Source organism: Barbus barbus (genome assembly GCF_936440315.1).
Source record: "Barbus barbus genome assembly, chromosome: 2".
NCBI classification, from domain to species: domain Eukaryota; kingdom Metazoa; phylum Chordata; class Actinopteri; order Cypriniformes; family Cyprinidae; genus Barbus; species Barbus barbus.
This window is the reverse complement of record NC_136730.1, coordinates 18,419,716-18,445,217: the sequence shown is the minus strand read 5'-3', so window position 1 is coordinate 18,445,217 and position 25,502 is coordinate 18,419,716. Positions and strand designations below refer to the sequence as shown.

The following is a 25,502-nucleotide window of genomic DNA, read 5'->3' as shown; positions in this document are numbered from 1 at the left end:
TCAATCATATGTTCTCTTACTGTCTAACATGTCAATCATATGTTCTCTTACTGTCTAGGTGGGCATTTCTAAAGCAGAAGCAGCTAAAAGTGAACTGGTAACATACAGCAGTGTGGTTCCATAGCAGTGGATGATCATAGATACAGTCACTGTGTGAACTCACATGTAAGTACCTATTTAGTGTCAGGTTTAGCTACAGTGAGAACTATTGATGTGTTGGCAGACATGTGAGCAAGGAAGCATTATTCTTTCAAGGTGTCGGTTATTGCACTTCCTTTAATGGGCTTCCATTTGCAGGAATTGTGGATTACACATGGAAATCTCGTCTAAATATGGCCACCTGCGCCTGAGAAGTTTCATTAAATGAGATCCATCCCACCTCCTCAGTCTTTAATCATATTTCATATTCAGAAACAATTACGCAAGGCAATTTAGCCAACCCAGGAAATGAACAACTCCCATCCAGGCCTTTTCTCTCAGGCAAACTTGTAATTTACCAATTAGTATGCAAAGAGAATTTAATTCTGCCAGCTCCACACACAAAGGCGATTTTTCCTCTTTAACTCCATGTATGAACCATTAATCACTAATCAAAGCTTTTAATGACGCAGAGACAGACACTTGAATATGTACATAAGGGTCTACTGGAATTACACTCTTTTAATGGTAAATCCTTATGGATGGAAAAACAACAGAATTGCTCTTGCATTATCAAAAGCAGTCCAGATTTTCCAGTTAGGGCAGAAAATGCAATCTTGAAGTAATGTAACTGCTAAAAGTCGACAGACCTATTCAGGAACTACGATTTAAAATAAAATAATAGTTAAAATTTGATTGGAATATGAATTAAGTTTCAAATTTTAGCCTTAAAATACAACCTGCCAAAGAGAACAAAATCTATCCTGTGAAAAGCCCTATCACACTGCAAATACAATGCGTTTCATCCATTCTTTTTGTCCACCTCTCTCTTCCTTTCTCATCACAATGTTCCAATGAGAATTCTCTATCACACTTTACAAAGTCACAATGAAACAAGGCGATAAGTATGATGTATTGAATGCAATGCATGGGCAAGGATAGTGAGGGGAGACAAAAGCGGCTCCTCCTCTGCAAAGTATGAGATGAATTCTGGCATAGAGTAAACAGTGTTGACCACAATGAAGTGAGCTGATTAAACTGAGCTCGGGAGAACTCACAATGTTGGGAAAAGACAGGGATGGATTAGAAGAGCTGAAAGGAAAAGTTGAAGTTCAGAGCTGGGATGGGAGAGTTCACTCATTTGGGAATTCTGGAAATAAACCCAGTCTCGCACTCATTATCGAATGCTCACATTATTGCATGTAGATACTAAAAACATAAGCCCTCCAACCCATCATGATTAACAGTCTAATTTAGACCACATTGTTCTAGTGCCTCGCATGTGAAACCACATGATGCCCACACAAGCACTCCTACATACTGACTGGTCACAAATATACTAACATAGTAAAGAAAAGCTTAATGGTTGAAATCAGAACTTGAAATTATGAGCAGTGTTTCCTAAAAGCAGGAAGCCTGGAGTTTGATGCTTTCCTCCTGTTCTAAATCTCTACGGCTGTGTTACACGAGTCAGTTCCGATGCTTGACTAATGTGCAGCCCAGCTGCAGAGCATCTCTACAGCAGAAGCACACACTCAGCCAAATGAGAAGCTGGCATCAGACATTTGTGAATGTGGGATTAATTAATAAAAATGTGAACTTCTGTACAGAGCCCTACATGGTATTTGGGACAAACATATACTGAGCCAGATATTAAGGTTGATGCCGATTCATATTCTGGCCAATAACCCATAAATGGACAATATAATAGTAGTTTGAGTCATGTCTGGTATAGAAACAGTGTTAAAATGATATGTGATCTTCAAGTGAGTGTTCTTAAAAGTGTTACATTTTTTATTTAAATAATCTATTGAGATGTCTTGCCGTTGGACAATCTAAATCGTGGAATAGGTGGAAATGATTTCACAAAGGAACTGAAATAGCCACAGATTTTTTTTTCTTCTGTATTGTGACATGTATATGTTGGCTGGCTACAATAAAAGGCCACTCTAAAATGTGCAGTTTTACTGTATTGGGGGGGGGGGGGGGGGGGGGGGGTCCAAAAACCAGTCAGTATCTGGTGTGACCACCATTTGCCTCACGCAGTGCAACACAACTCCTTCGCATAGAGTTGTTGATTATGGCCTGTGGAATGTTGGTCCACTCCGCTTCAATGCCGTACGAAGTTGCTGGATATTGGCAGGAACTGGAACATGCTGTCGTATACACCGATTCAGAGCATCCCAAACATGCTCAATGGGTGAAATGTCCGGTGAGTATGCTGGCCATGCAAGAACTGGGATTTTTTCAGCTTCCAGGAATTGTGTACAGATCCCTGCAACATAGGGCCGTGCATTATCATGCTGCAACATGAGGTGAGGTCGTGGATGAATGGCACAACAATGGGCCTCAGGATCTCGTCACGGTATCTCTGTGCATTCAGAATGCCATCAATAAAATGCACCTGTGTTCGTTGTCCATCACATACGCCTGCCCATACCATAACCCCACCGCCACTGTAGGGGTTTATTACATTTTATAATATTAATACGTAATTTAAACAAATAGTTTAATTTAGCTCAAAGGGAATCATTTATGATTTTATAGGGATTTGAACAGAATCAGCGTTACGGCGATTCACTGAACGAGCCGTATAACAAACTCTGCACTGGATATTAAAATCCCAAATATAGTGAAAACACTATTAAATAGCACAGTAACGAAATCGACAGATTAAGGCATTAACTTGTGAGCAGAAAACACAAGATACTTCTCTTTTAAAATATAAATCAGATTTTATTTATATAAACCTAAGACATAAACTAATCTAACACATGAACACAAGCATTCACACATTCACACGTTGCAGAAAGAGAGAGAGTGAGGAAAGGATGAGTTTAAGAGAATGGAAATGTGAAATCCCAAGTTCACAGCAATATGTTCTATTGCATAGACCGGAACAACCATCAATCACTTATTTAACCCTCGCTTTGAGTTTCTCAATGAGGCTAAAATTTATATTAAATACACCAATTAGAACCTGTTAGAATCTGGAGGTGTGTTGCTGGTTTTGCCTGTGTAACGGGGTTGTGTCCTCGTTGCAGACAGGGGGGTTCCCCGAAGTGTCTGATTCGCTGGAAGTTCAGTAGTCTTTGAAGTGATGTCTCTTGGGCGTTGGCTGAGGATGCGGAGTTCTTTCTGGTTGAAGTTTGAAGCGGGTCGGAGCTGGACTTTAGCAAACTTACATTAGAACACGAAACTCCACGGAAAGAAAATAAACTAAAGTAAAATAATAAAATAAAATGATGTAACGCGACTAAGTTGTTTTCCTTCTCATTATGGCACGTGGGCCAGAGCATGCTCAAAGAGCAGCACGCGGTGAGAGGGACGAGAGAGTCAGAGAGTAAAAGGCAAGAGTGATGTAACAGAGAGAAGAGGAGGATGTCCTGAGGTTTTAAACTCAGCTTCTGGACCGTCCCATCTGCACGTATTGACCAATTAGGTATTGTCCTTGCTTAGCTAGGGTGTGTTCTTCAAATCATAAATCAGCTTGTTATCAGTCACATGGTCCGAATTTTACAAGCTATGGCCAAGTATACCTTATTGAACATGATTTCATAATAAGACTATGATGCATTTGACAAAGAATTGACAGGAAGAAACATTTCAAGCGTGAATTCTCAAACTCATAGATACTAAACATGCAATAGGTCTCGTTAAGGCTCGAGCCATTCAATACTTATTAAAAGCAAGACATATTGAGTTATTAAAACAAGGATATTCAAATGGGTTACATACACAATATGCAGTTATGCATAGAAATTATTAGTTTCATTAAAATTGAAAATGAAAGTCTTTATGTGGTTCTATGGAGAACGAGGCATGTTCTTTAGACAGGAATGTTGGTTTGTCTTCTATGTGGGGGAGAAGTCAGTCTAAGGAAGCTTGTGAATACAATCGTGGAACCCGTGATGGCCATCTCTTTGACCATCAGTCTTGATTATTTGCAACAAATTTGACAGTCTCCTTCTTGAATTGGAATTATCAATAAGTGTTCGTTTGTCTCAAGGTTGTAAGCTGTTTGATGAAAGAGGCTTTGCTAAGTTAGGAGTTGCTTCAGCTAGTTGGAGCTAGGACTCCGGACAGATTTATGATATCCTGTTTCTTGGAGCCTCTCTTTCTGGAATCTCAGCTTCTCAGGTTTCAGTGTCCTAATGCATCTTAAAATTGTCTGATTCAGTCTCTGATATCCTACATCACCATGGGCCACTCAATCCACAACGTTGACATCAGCAAACCGCTCACCCACACAACGCCATACACGCTGTCTGCCATCTGCCCTGTACAGTGAAAACCGGGATTCATCCGTGAAGAGAACACCTCACCAAAGTGCCAGACACCATCAAATGTGAGCATTTGCCCACTCAAGTCGGTTATGACAACGAAGTTCGAGACCCCGATGAGGACGTCGAGCATGCAGATGAGCTTCCCTGAGACGGTTTCTGACAGTTTGTGCAGAAATTCTTTGGTTATGCAAACCGATTGTTACAGCAGCTGTCCGGGTGGCTGGTCTCAGACCATCTTGGAGGTGAAGATGCTGGATGTGGAGGTCCTGGGCTGGTGTGGTTACACGTGGTCTGTGGTTGTGAGGCCGGTTGGATGTACTGCCAAATTCTCTGAAACGCCTTTGGAGAAGGCTTATGGTAGAGAAATGAACATTCAATTCACGGGCAACAGCTCTGGTGGACATTCCTGCAGTCAGCATGCAAAATAGCACGCTCCCTCAAAACTTGCGACATCTATGGCATTGTGCTGTGTGATAAAACTGCACATTTTAGAGTGGCCTTTAATTGTGGCCACTGCTCCAGGTGTATGTTCACTACTGAGAGTACACTTTCTGAGTATGGGTCACCACACTTGGCCACACACCACTTCCCTTTCCCTAAGGCACACCTGTGCAATAATCATGCTGTCTAATCATAATCATGTGGCATCTTGATATACCACTCCTGTGAGGTGGATGGATTATCTTGGTAAAGGAGAAGTGCTCACTAACACAGATTTAGACAGATTTGTGAACAATATTTGAGAGAAATAGGCCTTTTGTGTACATAGAATAAGTCTTAGATCTTTGAGTTCAGCTCATGAAAAATGGGGACAAAAACAGAAGTGTTGCGTTTATAATTTTGTTCAGTGTGTGTGTGTATATATATATATATATATATATATATATATAAATAAATGATGTTGGTTCATGGTCACATGCAGGTAAACAAAGCTTTATTTCAGTGTTTTTTTAATAACTTGATTATTTATTAGCTGCAGTTCTTTTGTAAAACCCCGGGGGTTCATGAATCCCAGTTTGGGAAACACTATTTATCACTTGTAGGCGAACCTATTAAACAAATTAATAAATAAATGTACAACCAAATGTTTTATGAATCAACAGCTGATGCGATATTTGAGCACTTGCTCTTCCATCTCACTCACTAGCTCTGTGGGAGTTTGTGAGGAGGCAGTTGAATAAAACAAAATTCTGAATCAACACACACCTCATCCTTTTTCTCAGCCTTCTGCTGTAATGCCTTCAGAAGGACTCAGATCAAAAAGTTCTCAGTGATGCAGGGCACATGAAAGTGACCGAGGTGCATTCAGAAGACACATTAACACACTACTGCAACCAGCCTTTGCCAAACAATAGTACATCTGTTTCCACCACAGCGTGCCCCTTGAGAGAGTTCATCCTTAACCGTATGCCGTGTGTAACTGTCAGTCAGGTTTGCCCTTGTTGCCAACTCTCTCTCCTAATGGAGCACTGCCATGAATTTCATCCCAGAGTGGCCATCCAGAGCAGCAGGGCTACTTCAGACTGCCTCCTCTCTGTGGGGGATAATGGGGAAAAGGGCACTTCTGGATAGTCCTGCAACAGGATTTCCTCTAAGCTGCTAACTGACTCATGGTTTATACAGAAAGTGCTGGAAATTCACTAAATGCTGTTGCAAACATTACAAACTTCACACATTCATACATACAGTATACACTAAGAGATTTTTGCACTGAATACCGGTTCAAGACACTGAGGCCAACTGCAGTCTGGTTAATGTGTATACATTACAGTTCAAAAGTCTCTTAAATATTCTCATAATAAAAATTTTAATAAAAAAAACAGGATTTATTTGAAATAGAAATATTTAGCAACATTATAAATGTCTTTAGTGTCACTTTTTTTTCCAATCAAATCAATTTCTTGCATCCTTGCTGAAAAAAAAATCTTGAAAAAAAGAGATTCTTACTGACCCTAAACTTGTGAATAGTAGTGTACATGCTCGACAAAGCTGAGCTACAAACACATTATCAAGGTACATTTATCAAGGTCCAAATTCATTAAAAAGCTCACTGTTAACATCTGTGACCCTGGACCACAAAACCAGTCTCAAGTCACTGGAGCATATTTGTAGCAATAGCCAAAAATACATTGTATGGGTCAAAATTATCGATTTTTCTTTACTTAAGATGTTAAGTAAAGATCATGTTCCATGAAGATATTTTGTAAATTAAAGGTGATTTTCTCAATATTTAGATTTTTTTGCACCCTCATATTCCAGATTTTCATATAGTTGTATCTCAGCCAAATACTGTCCTATCATAACGTACCATACAACAATGGAAAGCTTATTTATTCAGCTTTCAGATGATCTATAAATTGGTTTTGGTCTTAAGACTGGTTTTGTTGGCCAGGGTCACATTTCAGTTGAGCTAAAGAGTGTAATGTCATCATGAAACCAACCATATTGTGATACACTTTCAAGTGAAACGGGTTTCAAAATTTACTAAAAATAAATAAAATTGAAGGGTAGTCATTTCACTGGAAAAGCAGGTTTTTATGAATTTTGATTAAATATTACAAGGTCAAAAACAGTTATTTTTTAATAAACAATTTTTCACAATAAGACAAGTAGCATGCATTAAAGAAAGCAAGGTTGATTTTAATTTTGGTCTGAAAAAAAAGTTTATTCTGACTGAAATCAAACTTTTCAAAGAACATGTGGACATACTTATTGCATCACTCACTCACAAAGAGTTCTGGTTATTTCAATTCCAATGTTGCTAGATTCAGCAGGAAACTGTTCAGGTCTGCGTGGAATGTGATATGACAGAGGGTCATTTCATATAAGCCTGTCAGGACTCATTTTGTTACCCTAGTGACATGTCTGTTTATGGCTGTCAGAGTTCCAACACCCTTCTGCCATATTCCTACCAACACTGAAGATTCTCCTGCAGACTGTGATGGGCCTTGCATGAATTGATCTGTGTTTGAACAAAATAACAAAATAACTAGTTGCATAGCAAAAGGAGGAGAAGCACAAGTTAAATTCTCACATGAAGGTGGATTAACAAAATACTTCTGTGCACACACGCACACACATTCAGAGATCTCCTGCTGACCAGGCCTCCCTGCTGTGGTCAGAGACTTGATGCAGGCTCTCTGTGTCTTTCTGATGTTACAGCAATGAAAGTGGGATGAGAGATGAGGGGGAGGTTGGGGACATGAGGAGCAGAAAGCTGAGAGAAAAGATGTAGGGGCTCTTAACCTCAACTGTTAACCTGCAGTCCTACCAAAAATAGGAAGTTTTTATCTTTCTCTGCCCCTTGCTCCTCAGCCTATGCTCTATTCTCTCTTGTTAAAAAAAAATAAAAATAAATAAAGTACAAAAATTGTACCTTTGCTATTCAATGGGGCAGTATACTCAAGGTACACCTTTGTACCTTATCTACCCACAAAGGTGTATACCAATAAGATAATAATATGCACCATTTGGTGGTACAAAAAGGTACTTTGAGGGTATTGCCCCAGTGCCAACTGCCAACTAGGTACAGCTATTGTACATTTTTCAGACTTTGAGTCTTCATACCATTTCAAGCAGTGTCAGTAATATCATTCAGTTTAACGTGCTAAACTATATGAAAGAACATTTCTAATCGTTTTATATAAATAAATACACATGCATTTTAGGACCTTGTATTACCATAGAGACATAATATTTGTACTTAATTATTTTAAAATACCTCAAATTATTTAAGGGAACTGCAAAAAAAACAAAAAGGTGATTAAATATTATGGGGGAAAAATGGTGACCGCGGGTAGTCTACAGGTTAAAGAGATTCCCGACAAAGGGTAAAACCACGGAAAAAACATGATTGGGCCAGTTTTGCATGGCAATTGGGGTATTTTTGTTACGCAAACCTGGCAACCCTGCAAAAGATGGACATATATTCATTTTGAAATTTGCTTGCACAAAATAAACTGTCTGAAATACCAAAAAAAATCAGATATCAGCCAATATCGAAAGCAATATTGGTAAAATAATAAATAAATAAAAATGATCAATATTCTAGGCATCTTCAAATATTCAAAAATAAACCAAATATATCAAAATACTGAGCATCCTAAAATTAAAAAAGATTAGATTAGATTACACAAATGTTTCTATATAGTGGAAATATGTTCCTTAAATTATTAAAACGTTCTTGACACCAAGAAAAAAAAAAGAGCTGTTTATAGAAAGGTTCTCTGCAGAACCCAAAATGGTTCTTGTATGGCATGAACCACGGAGTGTAGGAACGTAATGTAAAGAAATGGCTGCATAGTTACATTTAGAACATTTTAAATCATTACATTTCCCCCATGCACAAGGACAAGCACACATGCTGCTCATCCCCCTGTCCAGCTCACTCAAGACCACACCATTAATCCAGACTCTGATTGGTAAGTAATTCTGCAGAGCTCCATTATGCTCCAACAGCTCAGCCTCCTGTGAGGAGCACAGCATGTTCACCAGCTCTTTGGTGCAATAACCTCAGGCCTGGACATGACGATCTGACCCCACTACAACTCAGAGGCGCAAAATCTATTCCAACGCCCTATTAGATATTTAAAACAGCTAATCCTCCTGCACCTTCAGTATACATCTACATGAAAATCTATGAAACCATACTGTTACAAGAAGCAGCTGAGCTTTCTCATAGCCACGTTTCCTTATCTTCTGCGTGCAATACATTCAGCGTCTGGAGAATGATCAGTGAGCCCTGATGTTTGACCTCTGTCCCCAAGGCTGGTTGTCTTTGCCACCACACATGTCCCGTCCCATCTATATTACATTTTCACAACCATAATTAACACCACTGAGCTTTTACATACACCTTCTACGGGAAGAAATAAAGAGTGTGTGCCTTCATAAATATTTACTGTACGGCATTAAATTTTAAGGTGTTGAAAATACTGTCCTACAAAAGTTCCTTGTACAGTGTCCTATAAAGATGAATCAGAGGGTTGTGCTTATGCTGCTTTGTAAAGAGCAATGGCAATGAAATTGTTACTGAACACACACACACAAACACGCAATTAAATGTTATTTCTGTTTCTGTTCTGCATTTGTCATTCAGCACAGAAATAACACAATTTGAGGATGACAAAATGTAGTGTAACCAAATGGACAAATGCAAACATTTCAGAAATTAACATAAAAGTCTTTACGATTAAGATATCAATCTATGAATCAATAATAATAAAAAAAAGCTTACCAAGAGCTTGATATGCAATGCAAGAAGCAGCAGGGTATAACAACAAACACATGAACAAAATGGGCATGTCACTTACAGGCTACAAAATTCAACATATTTACATTAAACAAGAAAACTATTAATTAAAAGTGCCAAGTGTCTGTCGTCAGAAACTGTGGAAAAGACATGCTCTTATTGTGATTAATGAACAGACTTATTCCTGTCCGAAAATCTAACAAGGATGCATTAATCAATACTAGCCAGAAACTAACAGCCTGTTGAAACACTTTCACACAGAACATCAACAGGCACAAATGAATGTGCCTGATCTTCTCTAAGCATTTGGCTTCATTCTGCTGCATTATAAGAGGCAATTCACCAACCACACAGCCTTTCATAGGTGAGCTCACCTGAGCCCAAGCAATAAAGCAGCTTTAAAGAGTCCCTCTGCCCCCCGAATTATTTATAGGCTACTTAATTTCGCATTTGGTGAATATTGTACCGCTGGCTCTCGATGATGAGCTGGAGAATTGAATTATAAACTAAGAATGAGCCGCGCGTGATGTGATTGCTGACTCTGCAGTTGCTGGGGGTCACAAATGGCGCGTAAGATCAGCCTTCTGTTCAGGGGAAACTCACAAAAATACATTATCGTTCGACAATAAAGGCAACTTACCGAGAATCCTGCCCAAAAGGGACACGAATGTCTCACCCTCGGAGATGTAGTGAGGGCCAAAGCAGCGAAACTGACAGCCAAAATCAGACTCCCGAGCACCATCTGTGAAACTCCCAGAGAAAGCATGATGCGCGTCCGGGTTCGAAACTCCCTCAGCCGCGAGAGGCTGTGGGACAGAGATACCGGGCTTAGAGATCGACCCCTCGGCATTGCACTGACAGGCATGGTCACGACTAAATAGTTTAATTGGAACAAAAACTTGGGTTAAATCAGCGGGCTTCGGGTTTACAGGACACCTCTGGGTTCAGTCGCTCCGACATACACAACGTAAAGCCGAATTCATAGCGTGTTGCCAAGACGCACAGACCGTCATCCCGTTACAATGTCCTACTCTCAGTGTAAGTGCGCTGTTTTCAAGCAGGTGTCTCAACTAGCGTTATCCAAAATCATTTCAGTAAGACAATGAGGTAAGCTCTGCGTAAACGCGCGCTGTATGGTCGCCAGCTTCGAGGAAACGCACGGGATAGGTGATCCATCAAATCCGTTCACAGCCGTGACAGTCCGTTAATGAAATCTCTCACGGCTCTGAAGAGAACGTCTAAATAATAAAGCTCGCATTCAGAGGAACGAACTTCACATCGATCGCGCGTATGTGACGCGGTTTGAGGTTCCACGACGCGTTCCCAACGTTCGACTCCAGTGTAATAACGTTCGTTCGAATCTTGAACAGCCACAGCAGCAGCCACAGCCTCGCGCTAGTAGTCTGTCAGTTAGATGTGTGAGCAGGTGCTTGGGTAGAGGAGAGGAGGTGATGGACTGACGTGCCGCCATATGTAGATTCAGATAGATGGATGCGGGCAATGAACTCATTCGTGGAGCCATAAAAGCCAGAGTCCGTAAATGGATATAATGAGCCTACTCAATCTTAATTATTATTCATATTGTTACTTTTCATTAAACGGGCTTTAAGACTGAGCCTTTGCGCTCGGTTAATATGCCATTCAAGCAATGTCACAAGAGAAAGAGTGCTGCTGTACTGAATATTAGCAAGGCTCTTATCAGAAATTCAGTAGCCTACTACTGCACCATTGTGATGATGGTTTTATAAAATTAGTAACTAGTATTTATCCGGCATCCGTCTCAGACCAAAATTGTCTAATTTAGTTGCGATATTATTGTCTAAAAAGTCAAAGCTTCAAGCTTCATGTGTCACCAAGCAACGCACAAAATGAAAGCAGGTCTGGAGCCTATGCGACTGAGATGGTCCCTTCCTAAATGAACGCGTTCTGTATTGATTCTGCTGAAATTCCATTCCGGATTTTCACTTTCACTCTAAACTAGAGAGAGAAACCCGTTCAGAGCTTTCATGGAGCGAAAAAAAGCCAACCATTTAACTTTTAAAAACGCAATCCTCGCTGTAGACAAAATGACTCCGCGTCGGTTTGTTTGATAAAAAAAAAAAAACAAGCTAAAAAAAGCTATTCACTGACCTACTCCTATCTAAATCTTCATAAACACGGAGAAGCGAAGCGACACAAACACTGAAAGGATCCTCTCCATTGGCGTCCACTGATCCGCCAATCAAATGTTTGTTTTCGACCAATCAGATTTGCCGACGAGAAAAGTTCTGTCAATAAAATGTACTGAATTTATAGATTTCCTTTAACAACATTTATAACCAAAATATATTTCTGAGTTTGTATAAAAATAATGTAATGTAAACGAGCTCTCTATACATTAAAATGCAGACTGAATTAATACGGACATTTCTTTAAATGGTTGGAAAAAACCCCGTTTAATTCCAGGTTACCCTTCTGAAAGATCGCCAAAGCTCCTTGAAAGGAAGGATGTTAAACATATAATATAGGCCTACGCAGATACAGCTAACATTACCATATTTGGTTCATGTAATATTTACAAGGTCTATAGTTATAGCTCCGTCTCACATAAATCATTACATATATAAACAGCAGTCACAGAGGAAAACCCAGTGCCCCATTTTTAATAATTAACTTATAAGCTATAAAATTGTAGCTTTCACGTCATGAAACAAAAGTTCGAAGAGACCTACATTCATCATTCCCTTTCCCCCACAATTGCCACATAGTAAAATAAGAACACTTTGAAACTTTCTATAGTGGTAAGCAACTCTGACGGTAATGAAACACATACTTCACTAACTTTTTATTTCTTGAAACAAGGCACGCAGTTTCATTGGGTGTTAAAGGAGTAGATGTGACCACTTGGCTGGGCCTGATTTAACCAATCGATTAAAGCTACAGTATCATTACAATCAGTTTTATAATCGCCAAACGCAATGAACATTCTGAATGAGTGCACAAAGCATTTGCGCCATCTGCAGGCCACAGAGAGTCCCTACACATTATACTGCCGCAATGAGACACAATTTCAAAGTCACCTTGCTTATATATAACGGGACACTGTAATCTTTATGCAAATGCTTTCTGTATTGCAGCTACAACTACAAAACCCCACAACAAAATAACACCGTGTATTTTAAAAATGATTTTATTTTTAATACAGTGGCATACTGGAAATTGTGTTGAAAAGGGAACAAACTGCCACATGTGAATAGCTAATGACCAGTCAAAGCTGTTATATTGTCTAAAGAAAAAAAGAGAAAAAAGTATTTCGGTATGCCATAATAAATCGTCTATTAGTACAAAAATACATTTCAGGACACAATATAGCATCCAGTATCACAAATAAATGCGTGGGACACATTTCGAGCACACCGTTGAAAAGAAACAGGTTTTGAGAATAGTATACATCAAGCACTTTCTTTTGTAAATAATGAATAAAAAGAAGGTTATCATTAAAAACGCTTATATTTAGTGTGTATCTGTAGAAAATGTGATATTATTACTGCTAAGTACACGTTCCAAGGCTCAAGGGTAGAACCAGAATACAAAGACGGTCGTTTTCATTTCATTCATCCTTTTATAAATGTTTCCCCCCTCAAGTTTTATACAAAATAAAGACATACAAAAAAAGTCATTTACAAACCAATAATGAAGGCATTATGCTAGCTTTATGTACAGCCAATTGATCTCCTTCCATCTTTTATTTGTTTCTCTTCAAAGGTCATGTGCATAGCAGATAAAAAGAGAAAACCTGTTCTTATCCTTTACGCTGTTACACTTGTGTGCAACACCCAGGTTTATTTGTACAGCGGGTTGACAAAAATGGCAGAAAGACAACTTCAGTTTCTTCATAATTTATCATCACAACTTAGCAAAAAGAAACCACAAAGGTTTTTGTTATTGAAAAAAAGTGTTGTTTCAGATAAGGCATCACTGCTTCAGATGGAGTGAGTGAGAGAGAGAGAGAGAGAGAGAGAGAGAGAGTGAGGAAGAATCTGGGAGAGAAAAAGGGGAAAGGTGAGAGCAGCGTTCTTCACACCTGAGTCAAAGCACGTGCATAGATCTCGACACAGCAGGAATGTTCCAGTGCTCAAGTTCACAGGTCTGTGAGGAGACTAGTGGTGTCTACAAAGGAGCCATTTAAAAAAGGTGAGCCTTAGGTGACACGTCCTTGGCTAGAAAACTTCATCCTGTATTATTCTTAAAATGCTGAGATTCTCTCTGACACTTGCGCACACAACTAGCACTGATCCTGCCCCTTGACATGATAAAAGTCAGGAAATGTGCCAGATGTACACTTCAACTGCTCGATTGAAAAGCCTAGAACTGGGATTCGATATTCTAGGAAAGTTGCACTATACATGTGAATCATAACATTATAGTGTGCATACTATATGAAGTTAAAATAAACGTATAGACTATATTAATCTGCAAGTGTAAGCAGCCTAGACTGAACGAAAGAATTTAATAAATCCTTTAAAAAAAAAAAATAGACAACTTAATGTGTCGCAGAATATTACAGTTGGCTTACAGTGTGAGTATTAGTTGGTCAATGGCACAGAGCATGCAGTCCATCGATGGTTAATGTCTGTTTTTGTTATCCTCGAAAGCCTTTAAAAGCACTTAAAACAAGAAGAGGAGGAAGAAGTAAAAATGAAGAAGATGATGAGGAGATTAAAACAGCACTTCATTGAATGTAACCCTCCCTCCAAGTCTCAGAGGTTATCGTAAACAAAGCCAGAGCACAGTCAGGAGACCCTTCATTTAGTGTCGTGTAGCGCCTTTATCTTGTGGAAGAGTGTGAGTGTGTGTGTTTATAAGGGGAAGGTCCTCTCTCCTTCAATCCGGTTCCACATTCACTAATGGGACCTGCTGTTGCCCTCCTCAGAAATGGTCAATAAGCACAGACACACAGTTGGCTCCAACCAAGTAGTTGGGATCCCCAGGGAGAGATTTGTTCTGCCAACTCTTAGGATCACCTGGATAAACAGAAAATATAGATCAATATGATGGATGAATGGAGAGAAAGATGAACCACCACATAAAAAAATCTGGACTTTTTTTTAAGTAATAAATGAATAGGTATATTCAGCAAGAATGCATTAAACTGATCAAAAGTAACAGTGAAGACACTTTTTTTTTACAAAAATAAATTATAATAATAATTATATTTCAAAAGAAATGCTATTTGAACTTTCTGTTCATCAAATAATGGAAAAAATGTATACAAGTTTAAACAAAAAATATTACACAATAACTTTTTATCTTATGATACTAATAAATGTTTCTTAAGCACCAAATCAGAATATTAGAATGATTTCTGAAGGATCCTGTGACACTTATTATTTTAAACTGTACTAATATTTCACATTAATACTGTTTTTACTGTATTTTGATCAAGTAAATGCAGCCTTGGTGAGCATAAGAGACTTCTTTCACAAACATTTAAAACATCTTAGTGATCCTAAACCTTTGAACAGTAGTGTATTATATGTTAGGTACATGCATAAATAACAATCAAATGCATTAATTAAATGTTGAAAAAGGGTGCATGCATGCATGCTTGCTTTCTAGTCAGATCCACTACTCTAAAGACAACAAACACTACCAAAAATCTAACATCAAACAAAACACACATTTGGAGAAACATCACAAAAATATTAAGTTACCTCACATTATTTTATAGCATTTTCAACAGCTGTAACAGCATAATATCGTGCTATTATTTTAGCCCTTGGTTTGCATGAGGAAAAGAGAGGAGCGTAGCAGGACGCTTAGAGATAAGACAGGCTCTCAGCATGCGTTATTTGTTCTGACAGAGATAATCAACAGAGCCAGAGCAAGAACCAATAAGCTCATAGCCTAAGGTGCTGTAATGCATAAGAACAAAGCTGTTTTTCCATTCATCAAGGTGAAGTGTGTAATTTCGGCACCACCAGCGGCGCTAAACAGAAGTAGAAAAAAGGTAGATTGTCAAACAAACAGATTATAGTTCTGTTTGGTTTTGTGGTACACAAATTACACACTTTATTCATAAGAATTAAAATAATGGTTACACTACAATTGTGCATATACTTCGATGTCTTGTAGTTCATTTATAAATCTACAAGGACCTGAAGATTTCAGTGCCCTTTTGTAATCCACTGTGAGCTCCATCAGAACAACGCCTTTGTTAAATCAGTTAGGTAAACGCTCTCTTTCCAGGAAAGTGCAGGGAAATTTGTCTTGAGCTACAAATAAACAATAGCCTTGTTTTAAAATATGCAGATTAGAGGCAAAGGCCTGTAATGGTTTTGGATGAGGTAGGATTCTCCCATCTCTCCACTGCACAATCAGAATGAGAGGTTCATTCGGAGGCTAATGCAGGGCAGTGCCAGGTTTACCAATAAGAGTTATATAGAGACGAATGAGTGGAAAGAGAGAGAGAGAGAGAGAGAGAAATATAAGACTTAGGGAAAAACATTTGCTGTTCTCCAATAGCGGGACGAAGGCAACTCCAGCATCTCTGCATATTTAGACATTTGGGTGGCTGTGTGAGAATCAGTTTAAAGCACAAACAATGTGAGTGAATTATGATTAATAGATGTGAATTCCCATTCATGAAATCATGAGACCCAAGTGAACATGGAAAATCTTTTTTTTTTGTAATGTTCATCTGCAGATCTGTGATTCAACTAATCTCAAGGGAGAAATTGAGTGATTCAGTGTCTCGATCGAGAAGTAACAAAGGCCTAAAACACAAATCTACCCAGTGAAAACAGCTTTAGATCTGCAATACTCAAACTGAGCACAATGCAAAATTTGTTGGGCTCTGCAAAATACCAACCATCTGCCAAAACAAATTTACTTTCTTTAATGCAAAATGTCCATTCATTACAACACTGGAGATTACAATGGATATTTATTTTTTAATATGTACTTTAAAAAAAAAAAAAAAAAAGTGTATTTATTCCCTTATATACAATACAATATACAATACCATTAAAAAAAAAAAGTTCAGGATCAATTTAAAATAATTGTCTATTTTTATATACTTTAAAATATAATTAAAAAATGTAATTTATTCCTGCGATAGCAAAGCTGTATTTGCGGCAGTCAATTACTCCAGTCTTTAGTGTTACATGATTCATCAGAAATATGAAATATAAATCTTTTGTAAAATAATTATCTTCACTGTCACTTTTGCTCAATTTAATGCATCCTTGCTGAACAACAACACAAAAAAAACATTTTTAAATGGTAGGAGAACAGTTTTATTGTGCATTAAGTGCGAATTGTCACAAAGGAAAATTGATTTGATAGTAGAGCTAAAATTGACACTTGGTTTAAATATACAGGTCCTTCTCAAAAAATTAGCATATTGTGATAAAGTTCATTATTTTCTGTAATGTACTGATAAACATTAGACTTTCATATATTTTAGATTCATTACAACACAACTGAAGTAGTTCAAGCCTTTTATTGTTTTAATATTGATGATTTTGGCATACAGCTCATGAAAACGTCTCGGTTACGTACGTAACCCTCGTTCCCTGATGGAGGGAACGGAGACGTTATGTCGTGACGACATTAGGGGATTTACTTGGAAGCCCCGACTGCCTCTGATAAGAGAAAACGCCAATGAAATTTGGCTAGTGGATTTTGCATACCTGAGCCACTCCCCGTGCATACGGGTATAAAAGGGCGACAGGTGCATCCACTCATCAGGTTTTCCGCTGAGGAGCCGAGAACGTGTCCCTGGCAACCAGCGATGGTTCGAGATTGTGGCATGGGGACATAACGTCTCCGTTCCCTCCATCAGGGAACGAGGGTTACGTACGTAACCGAGACGTTCCCTATCTGTCGGTCACTACGAGTTATGTCGTGACGACATTAGGGGTCTATGGAAAGCGCCACAACCTGAACCCCGTCACGACCTTGTGGCATGCAGATGTTGACAAGCTAGTGCGTGACAGACAAATGCGATGCGAAGGTCGCAACCTTCCCGTCGCCCCAGCGCAAATTCGCTAACCTTGGTGCCCGCAGGGACCACTGAGTACATTGCTGCTGGAGATAGCCAAGCCGCTGTTCCTTTCCCCAGAAATCGGAAGGGATTTCGACCTTCTATGAAAGATTGCTTCAAGTCTTTCCTGTTTGTTGTTACAGCCCGGCAGTAACGACGGGGAAGCGAGCCTTCCGGAGAAGGGCGCTACGGAGGCCACACCCTGCCCGAAGGGAGGTAACGTGTGGAGACACTGGTATGGACTGGCCCAAGCCTGGGGCAGTGCTACATACGCCTGGACCCTGGGGCAGATCCTACCTAGGAGAAGGGAGGAAGGCTGCCAGCAGGGCCTGACAGAGCTCTGTCAAAGGGAAGACACGGGTTTACCATGAGGGAAACCGTACCGTGGATGAATACACGTGTGGGATCACCCGAAGGGAATCAGGCCGCACGGGCACCTAGCCGAGTACAGGGGCTGACCGGAGACCCGGGCAAGCTAACACCGGTACTGGGCCTGGCGTCAGACTGCTCCGCCCAGCCTGACTGCCGGGGGTGCTGGAGGAACTCCGCCAGGGTTCGCCGTTCGGGGAACTAACTGGAGGAGAGAATAGGCGCTCGTATCCCCGAGTAAGGGGGAATGGCGCAGCAAGCGTGACACCGGCCAACTCTTCCCGCCACTTACCTGTTACCCAACACACGGGAAGAGACTGGCTCAACGCGGAGACTGTAAAATCTCGCGAAGGTGTTCGGTGTCGCCCAGCCCGCAGCTCTACAGATGTCTGCCAAAGAGGCGCCGTGCGCCAGCGCATAGGAGGAGGCAACACTCCGTGTGGAGTGAGCCCTCACCCCGAGGGGGCACGGCTCGCCTTGGGATTGGTACGCCAAGGCGATGGCATCCACTATCCAGTGGGCCAACCTCTGCTTGGAGACAGCCTTCCCTTTCTGCTGACCTCCGTGGCAGACAAAGAGCTGCTCGGAGCTTCTGAAGCTCCGGGTGCGGTCCACGTATATGCGCAGCGCTCTTACGGGACACAGCAACGCCAAGGCTGGGTCTGCCTCCTCCGAGGGCAGTGCTTGCAGGTTCACCACCTGATCGCGGAAGGGCGTGGTGGGAACCTTGGGCACGTATCCAGGCCGGGGTCTCAGGACAACGTGAGAGTAGGCCGGCCCAAACACAAGGCACTCTTCGCTTACCGAAAATGCTTGGAGGTCCCCGACCCTCTTGATGGAAGTGAGCGCGGTCAGGAGCGCTGTCTTGGCCGACAGGAATTTCAGCTCGACTGAGTCCAGCGGCTCAAAGGGACCCCTCTGAAGTCCAGCCAGGACAATAGAGAGATCCCAGGAGGGCATCAGGGGTGGCCTAGGAGGATTTAACCTTCTGGCACCCCTCAGGAACCTCACGATGAGATCGTGCTTCCCCAGGGACCGGCCGTCCACTGCATCGTGATGGGCCGCAATAGCAGCCACGTACACTTTCAAGGTGGAGGGCGACAGCCTGCGCTCCAACCTCTCTTGCAGGAAAGAAAGCACCACTCCAATCGTGCATCTTCGGGGGTCCTCTCGACGAGAAGAACACCAGTCCGCGAACAGACTCCACTTCAGTGCATAGGCTTGCCTAGTTGAAGGGGCCCTAGCCTGAGTGATGGTGTCCACCACAGCCTGTGGCAGGCCACTCAAGTCTGCCGCGTCCCATCCAGGAGCCACACATGGAGGTTCCACAGATCTGGACGCGGGTGCCATATGGTGCCGAGCCCCTGAGAAAGAAGGTCCTTCCTCAGAGGGATGCGCCAGGGAGGGGCTGTCGCGAGGAGGGTGAGTTCCGGAAACCAGGTCCGGGTGGGCCAATATGGCGCAACCAACAAGACCTGCTCCTCGTCCTCCCTGACCTTGCACAGCGTCTGTGCGATCAGGCTCACTGGGGGAAACGCATACTTGCGCAGAGCCCGAGGCCAGCTGTGTGCCAGTGCGTCCGTGCCGAGGGGGGCCTCGGTCAGGGAGAAATACAGCTGGCAGTGGGAGGACTCGCGGGAAGCAAACAGGTCTACCTGAGCTTCCCCGAATCGACTCCAAATCAGCCGGATCGTCTCGGGATGGAGTCGCCATTCTCCGGGGAACGTGAGCTGTCGTGAGAGCGCGTCGGCTGCACGATTGAGCTCCCCCGGAATGTGGACGGCGCGCAGCGATTTGAGCTGTGACTGACTCCAGAGGAGGAGATGGCGGGCGAGCTGTGACATGCGGCGTGATCGTAGACCCCCCTGCCGGTTGATGTACGAAACAGCCGCAGTGTTGTCCGTGCGGACCAACACGTGCTGGCCTAGAAGCAGTGGCCGGAACTGCTTTAAGGCCAGATGCACTGCCAACAGCTCTAGGCAGTTGATGTGCCAAAGCAGTCGAGGCCCCGTCCAGAGCCCCGAGGCTGCCTGCCCGTTGCATGTAGCGCCCCAGCCCCTGCTGGAGGCATCTGTTGTGACAACAACATGCCGGGACACTTGTCCTAAGGGCACCCCGGCCCGTAGGAAAGCAAGGTCTGACCAGGGGCTGAAAGAGCGGCGACACGACTGTGTGATGGTCACACGACGTGTCCCGCGGCGCCATGCCCATCTCGGGACCCGTGAGTGTAACCAGTGCTGAAGTGGTCTCATATGAAGCAACCCGAGCGGCGTGACTGCGGCTACGGATGCCATATGCCCCAGGAGCTGCTGAAACTGTTTCAGCGGAACCACTGTCCTGCCTCTGAAGGAACTCAGGCAGTTCAGCACTGATTGGGCACGCTCGTCCGTGAGACGTGCCGTCATACTCACGGAGTCTAACTCCACACCGAGAAAAGAGATTCTCTGCACAGGGGAGAGCTTGCTCTTTTCCCAGTTGACCCGAAGCCCCAACTGGCTGAGGTGCCGGAGCACCAGGTCCCTGTGACCACACAACTGTTCTCGCGACCGGGCCAGAATGAGCCAATCGTCGAGATAGTTGAGGATCCTGACGCCCACTTCCCGTAACGGGGCAAGGGCGCCCTCCGCCACCTTCGTGAAGGCACGGGGAGACAGGGAGAGCCCGAAGGGGAGGACCCTGTACTGCCATGCCCGCCCCTCGAACGCAAACCGTAGGAACGGCCTGTGTCGAGGGAGAATCGAGACATGAAAGTAAGCGTCCTTCAGGTCGATCGCTGCAAACCAATCCGCGGGCTGCACGCATCTGACGATGCGCTTCTGTGTCAACATCTTGAACGGGAGCTTGTGTAGGGCCCGATTCAAGACTCGCAGGTCCAGGATTGGCCGGAGGCCACCGCCTTTCTTGGGCACGATGAAGTAGGGGCTGTAAAACCCCTGCCTCATCTCGGCTGGAGGGACCGGCTCGATTGCACCCTTTGCCAGAAGGACAGCAATCTCCTCGCGCAGGACAGGTGCATCTCGGACTGCCACCGAAGTCTCGAGGATGCCACTGAACCTGGGAGGCCGCCTGGCGAACTGAATCGCATAGCCGAGTCGAACTGTGCGAATGAGCCAGCGAGACGGGCTGGGTAGCGCAAGCCACGCCCCCAGATACCGTGCAAGTGGCACCAAAGGCACAATCGACGTGCCCGCAGTGGTGCAGCGAGGGGGAGTAAGGTTGGATGGAACAGAAGGCGGTGCGTTCTGACTCATCCCCACAAAACTCCCTGAGTCCCCGGGGGGACTGGCTAGAGGTGCGCGGGGAGGCATCGCGTCCCCAGACCGCACTCTCTTGGCCACTGGCAATATGGGTCTCGGGTGAGAGTGAGGAGGCAGTGCGTCGCACACTGTCAGCCCGCAGACCTGGGAACCCGGAGAAAAGGGAAATTGCTCTTTCTTTGACAATGTGGGTACCACTGGCCCTTGAGCCAGTGGCGGAACAGAAAGAAAAGAAAACACAGGATTCTCCACCCGGCCCTCCTCCGGGGGAAGGAGCGACGCTAGCCTCGTCGTCTCCTGGGAAAGAGCAAATTCCTCCATCTCCGGGTTGTGCGCGTCAGGGCCGCTTTGTCGTCTTCCTGGAGGACTTGGCGGCCGGCTGAGGCGCAGGGGGCGCCGCACTCCTGCGAGAGGCTCGACGCACCGGCCTAGGTGACGACTCAGCACGGGGCGGAGCAGCTCTGGAGGACGCAGGAGGGCGCCCACGGCGACCAGCAGACTGGGGCCTGGCCCTTGGGCCAGCGGTGGCAGCTGGAGCATCCCGCCGTTTAGGGAGGATGTGCTGGATTGCCTCCGTCTGCTTTTGTACTGCCGAGAATTGCTGGGCAAAACCCTCGACAGTGTCGCCAAATAGCCCCGTCTGGGAGATGGAGGCGTCGAGAAAGCGTACTTTGTCGACGTCCTTCATCTCGGCCAGATTGAGCCAGAGATGGCGCTCTTGGACCACTAACGTGGACATCGCCTTCCCGAGGGACCGCGCCGTGACTTTCGTCGCCCGGAGAGCGAAGTCAGTCGCCGTGCGCAGCTCCTGCATCAACCCCGGGTCGGGACTACCCTCGTGCATTTGTTTTAGTGCCTTGGCCTGGTGAACTTGCAGGATGGCCATGGCATGCAGGGCAGAGGCGGCCTGGCCCGCAGCGCTGTAGGCCTTGGCGGCGAGTGCGGCCGTCAGCTTACAGGCTTTGGACGGGAGACGCGGACTATTCCTCCAGGTGGCGGCGTTTTGCGGGCACAGGTGCACCGCAACCGCTCTCTCCACCTGGGGAATATCCACGTACCCCCTGGCCGCCCCGCCATCGAGGGTAGTGAGGACGGAGGAGGGAGACGAGCGGCTTCTGGCCGAAAAAGGGGCCGTCCACGACTTCGTCAGCTCCTCATGCACCTCCGGGAAGAAAGGCACCGGGGCAAAGTGCGGCCGCTGGTCGCGTTTTGCGCCGATGAACCAATCATCCAGCCGCGAGGGCTCGGGACTGGGCGGTCTGTTGACCTCCAGCCCGATACTCACGGCTGCCCGGGCAAGCATGGCCGTCAGCTCTGGGTCCGGATCGGCAGTGGCGACAACACCCGAGGGGGGCAGCCCCGCCGATCGTTCATCCTCAGAGGACGAAAGCCCATCCCCCGATGCCGCGATCGACATCTGATCCTCGGGCGGCGCACCGAATGAAATGCTGGCGGCCCCGTGAGGCGAACCAGCGAAATCACTCGGGAACCGGACGGAACAAGCGCTGCGGGAGGAGTAAGAGGTCCGTGGGGACGTGCCCGGCGGAGAAGCTCTTACCGTCACCCTCAGATCTCCCAGAGCGCCAGCCGGCGGTCCTCTGCTCGAGCCAGAGAGACCGGGACGGGTGGCGGCAGAGGGTGCCAATCCTTTCAGAAAGGAAAGGCGAGAACGCAGCGTTGCCATGTTCATACGCCCACAACAGGCGCATGACTCATCCACAAACGCATCTTCAGCGTGCTGGATGCCCAGACACTGAAGACAACGCTCGTGACCGTCATCCGAGGACAGGAAGCGACCGCAACCAAGAGAACACGGACGGAACGGCATCTTTAAAAAGACGCGAACCGCCCAGTGTTTTAGAAATTTGCTCTTTCAGGTGAAGTGCCCAGGGGAATCGCTGCTGCAGGGACACCGCTGTCTGCACCGTGACGCCACCCAGGAACAAACTCTTTTTTTTGAGGCAGAAGGCTTTGTGGAGATCGCAAACTTCTCATCCACTCGGCTCCGAAGCAAAAATCTGATGAGTGGATGCACCTGTCGCCCTTTTATACCCGTATGCACGGGGAGTGGCTCAGGTATGCAAAATCCACTAGCCAAATTTCATTGGCGTTTTCTCTTATCAGAGGCAGTCGGGGCTTCCAAGTAAATCCCCTAATGTCGTCACGACATAACTCGTAGTGACCGACAGATAGGGAACCCAAAATTCCTATCTCAAAAAATTAGCATATCATGAAAAGGTTCTCTAAACGAGCTATTAACCTAATCATCTGAATCAACTAATTAACTCTAAACACCTGCAAAAGATTCCTGAGGCTTTTAAAAACTCCCAGCCTGGTTCATTACTCAAAACCGCAATCATGGGTAAGACTGCCGACCTGACTGCTGTCCAGAAGGCCATCATTGACACCCTCAAGCAAGAGGGTAAGACACAGAAAGAAATTTCTGAACGAATAGGCTGTTCCCAGAGTGCTGTATCAAGGCACCTCAGTGGGAAGTCTGTGGGAAGGAAAAAGTGTGTCAGAAAACGCAGCACAACGAGAAGAGGTGACCGGACCCTGAGGAAGATTGTGGAGAAGGACCGATTCCAGACCTTGGGGGACCTGCGGAAGCAGTGGACTGAGTCTGGAGTAGAAACATCCAGAGCCACCGTGTACAGGCGTGTGCAGGAAATGGGCTACAGGTGCCGCATTCCCCAGGTCAAGCCACTTTTGAACCAGAAACAGCGGCAGAAGCGCCTGACCTGGGCTACAGAGAAGCAGCACTGGACTGTTGCTCAGTGGTCCAAAGTACTTTTTTCGGATGAAAGCAAATTTTGCATGTCATTCGGAAATCAAGGTGCCAGAGTATGGAGGAAGACTGGGGAGAGGGAAATGCCAAAATGCCTGAAGTCCAGTGTCAAGTACCCACAGTCAGTGATGGTCTGGGGTGCCATGTCAGCTGCTGGTGTTGGTCCACTGTGTTTTATCAAGGGCAGGGTCAATGCAGCTAGCTATCAGGAGATTTTGGAGCACTTCATGCTTCCATTTGCTGAAAAGCTTTATGGAGATGAAGATTTCATTTTTCAGCACGACCTGGCACCTGCTCACAGTGCCAAAACCACTGGTAAATGGTTTACTGACCATGGTATTACTGTGCTCAATTGGCCTGCCAACTCTCCTGACCTGAACCCCATAGAGAATCTGTGGGATATTGTGAAGAGAAAGTTGAGAGACGCAAGATCCAACACTCTGGATGAGCTTAAGGCCGCTATTGAAGCATCCTGGGCCTCCATAACACCTCAGCAGTGCCACAGGCTGATTGCCTCCATGCCACGCCGCATTGAAGCAGTCATTTCTGCAAAAGGATTCCCGACCAAGTATTGAGTGCATAACTGAACATAATTATTTGAAGGTTGACTTTTTTTGTATTAAAAACACTTTTCTTTTATTGGTCGGATGAAATATGCTAATTTTTTGAGATAGGAATTTTGGGTTTTCATGAGCTGTATGCCAAAATCATCAATATTAAAACAATAAAAGGCTTGAACTACTTCAGTTGTGTTGTAATGAATCTAAAATATATGAAAGTCTAATGTTTATCAGTACATTACAGAAAATAATGAACTTTATCACAATATGCTAATTTTTTGAGAAGGACCTGTACCTTAAATATACCACATAAATACATGAGCAGACTGGAGCGAGCGAGTCAGTGAGATATGCTATATGAGTGGATAATAAAAAAAATAAGTAAACAAAATATTAGTGATATGGAGTTGTGAAAATAAGAAAGTGCATAATGAAAAAGTTCCACAACCAAACAAGATGTCACAAAGCCATCCCAAACGACCCCAAAAAGGACAGAGAGAGGACAGCGTACCCGACGAGGAGTCGGAGGATTTTAGAGCAAAAGACCAACCATCAGGGGTCATAGACGCACAGTGAGGTAGGCGGAGCTCCACTGGCTTCAGGAACTTCAGGCCGTGGGGACCACACATCACCAGAGGACTCAGCAGAGTTTCACCTGTAAAAAAAAAAACACCTTCCTTTAGCATTTACTCTACACACAAACACATAACTAGAAATAAAGCAGAAACCTAACACAAAAACATCCCAACAAGCTATAAATTATCACTTGCATTTGTAACAAACTAGAATCAGTATCAAACTCTGTATTACCAAGCTTTTTTCACAGA

At 44.1% G+C, this 25,502-nt stretch overlaps 2 protein-coding genes across 6 annotated transcripts in view; both read right to left on the bottom strand.

Annotated features, from left to right (window-relative positions):
* The window catches only part of LOC306877740 (protein ENTREP2-like), a gene marked incomplete at both ends in the record, with an annotated part of 102,033 nt that extends 91,493 nt beyond the window's left edge, over positions 1–10,540 (bottom strand). The window contains one exon of the mRNA XM_079429681.1: positions 10,316–10,540. Within this exon, the coding sequence (XP_079285807.1) occupies positions 10,316–10,540 (225 nt within the window). The remainder of the gene's footprint in view (positions 1–10,315) is intronic.
* A 2,294-nt stretch (positions 10,541–12,834) lies between these two features.
* The window catches only part of LOC306878825 (tight junction protein 1-like), an 81,925-nt gene continuing 69,257 nt past the window's right edge, over positions 12,835–25,502 (bottom strand). For 2 of the 5 annotated variants that reach the window (XM_079431373.1, XM_079431375.1), the window contains 2 exons: positions 25,226–25,330; positions 12,835–14,678 (listed from right to left, as the gene is read on the bottom strand). In XM_079431373.1, the coding sequence (XP_079287499.1) occupies positions 14,584–14,678; positions 25,226–25,330 (200 nt within the window). In that variant the 3' untranslated portion in view covers positions 12,835–14,583. Of the gene's footprint in view, positions 14,679–25,186; positions 25,331–25,502 lie in introns of all 5 variants that reach the window. The other 3 variants (XM_079431374.1, XM_079431376.1, XM_079431372.1) reach the window with 2 other exon arrangements.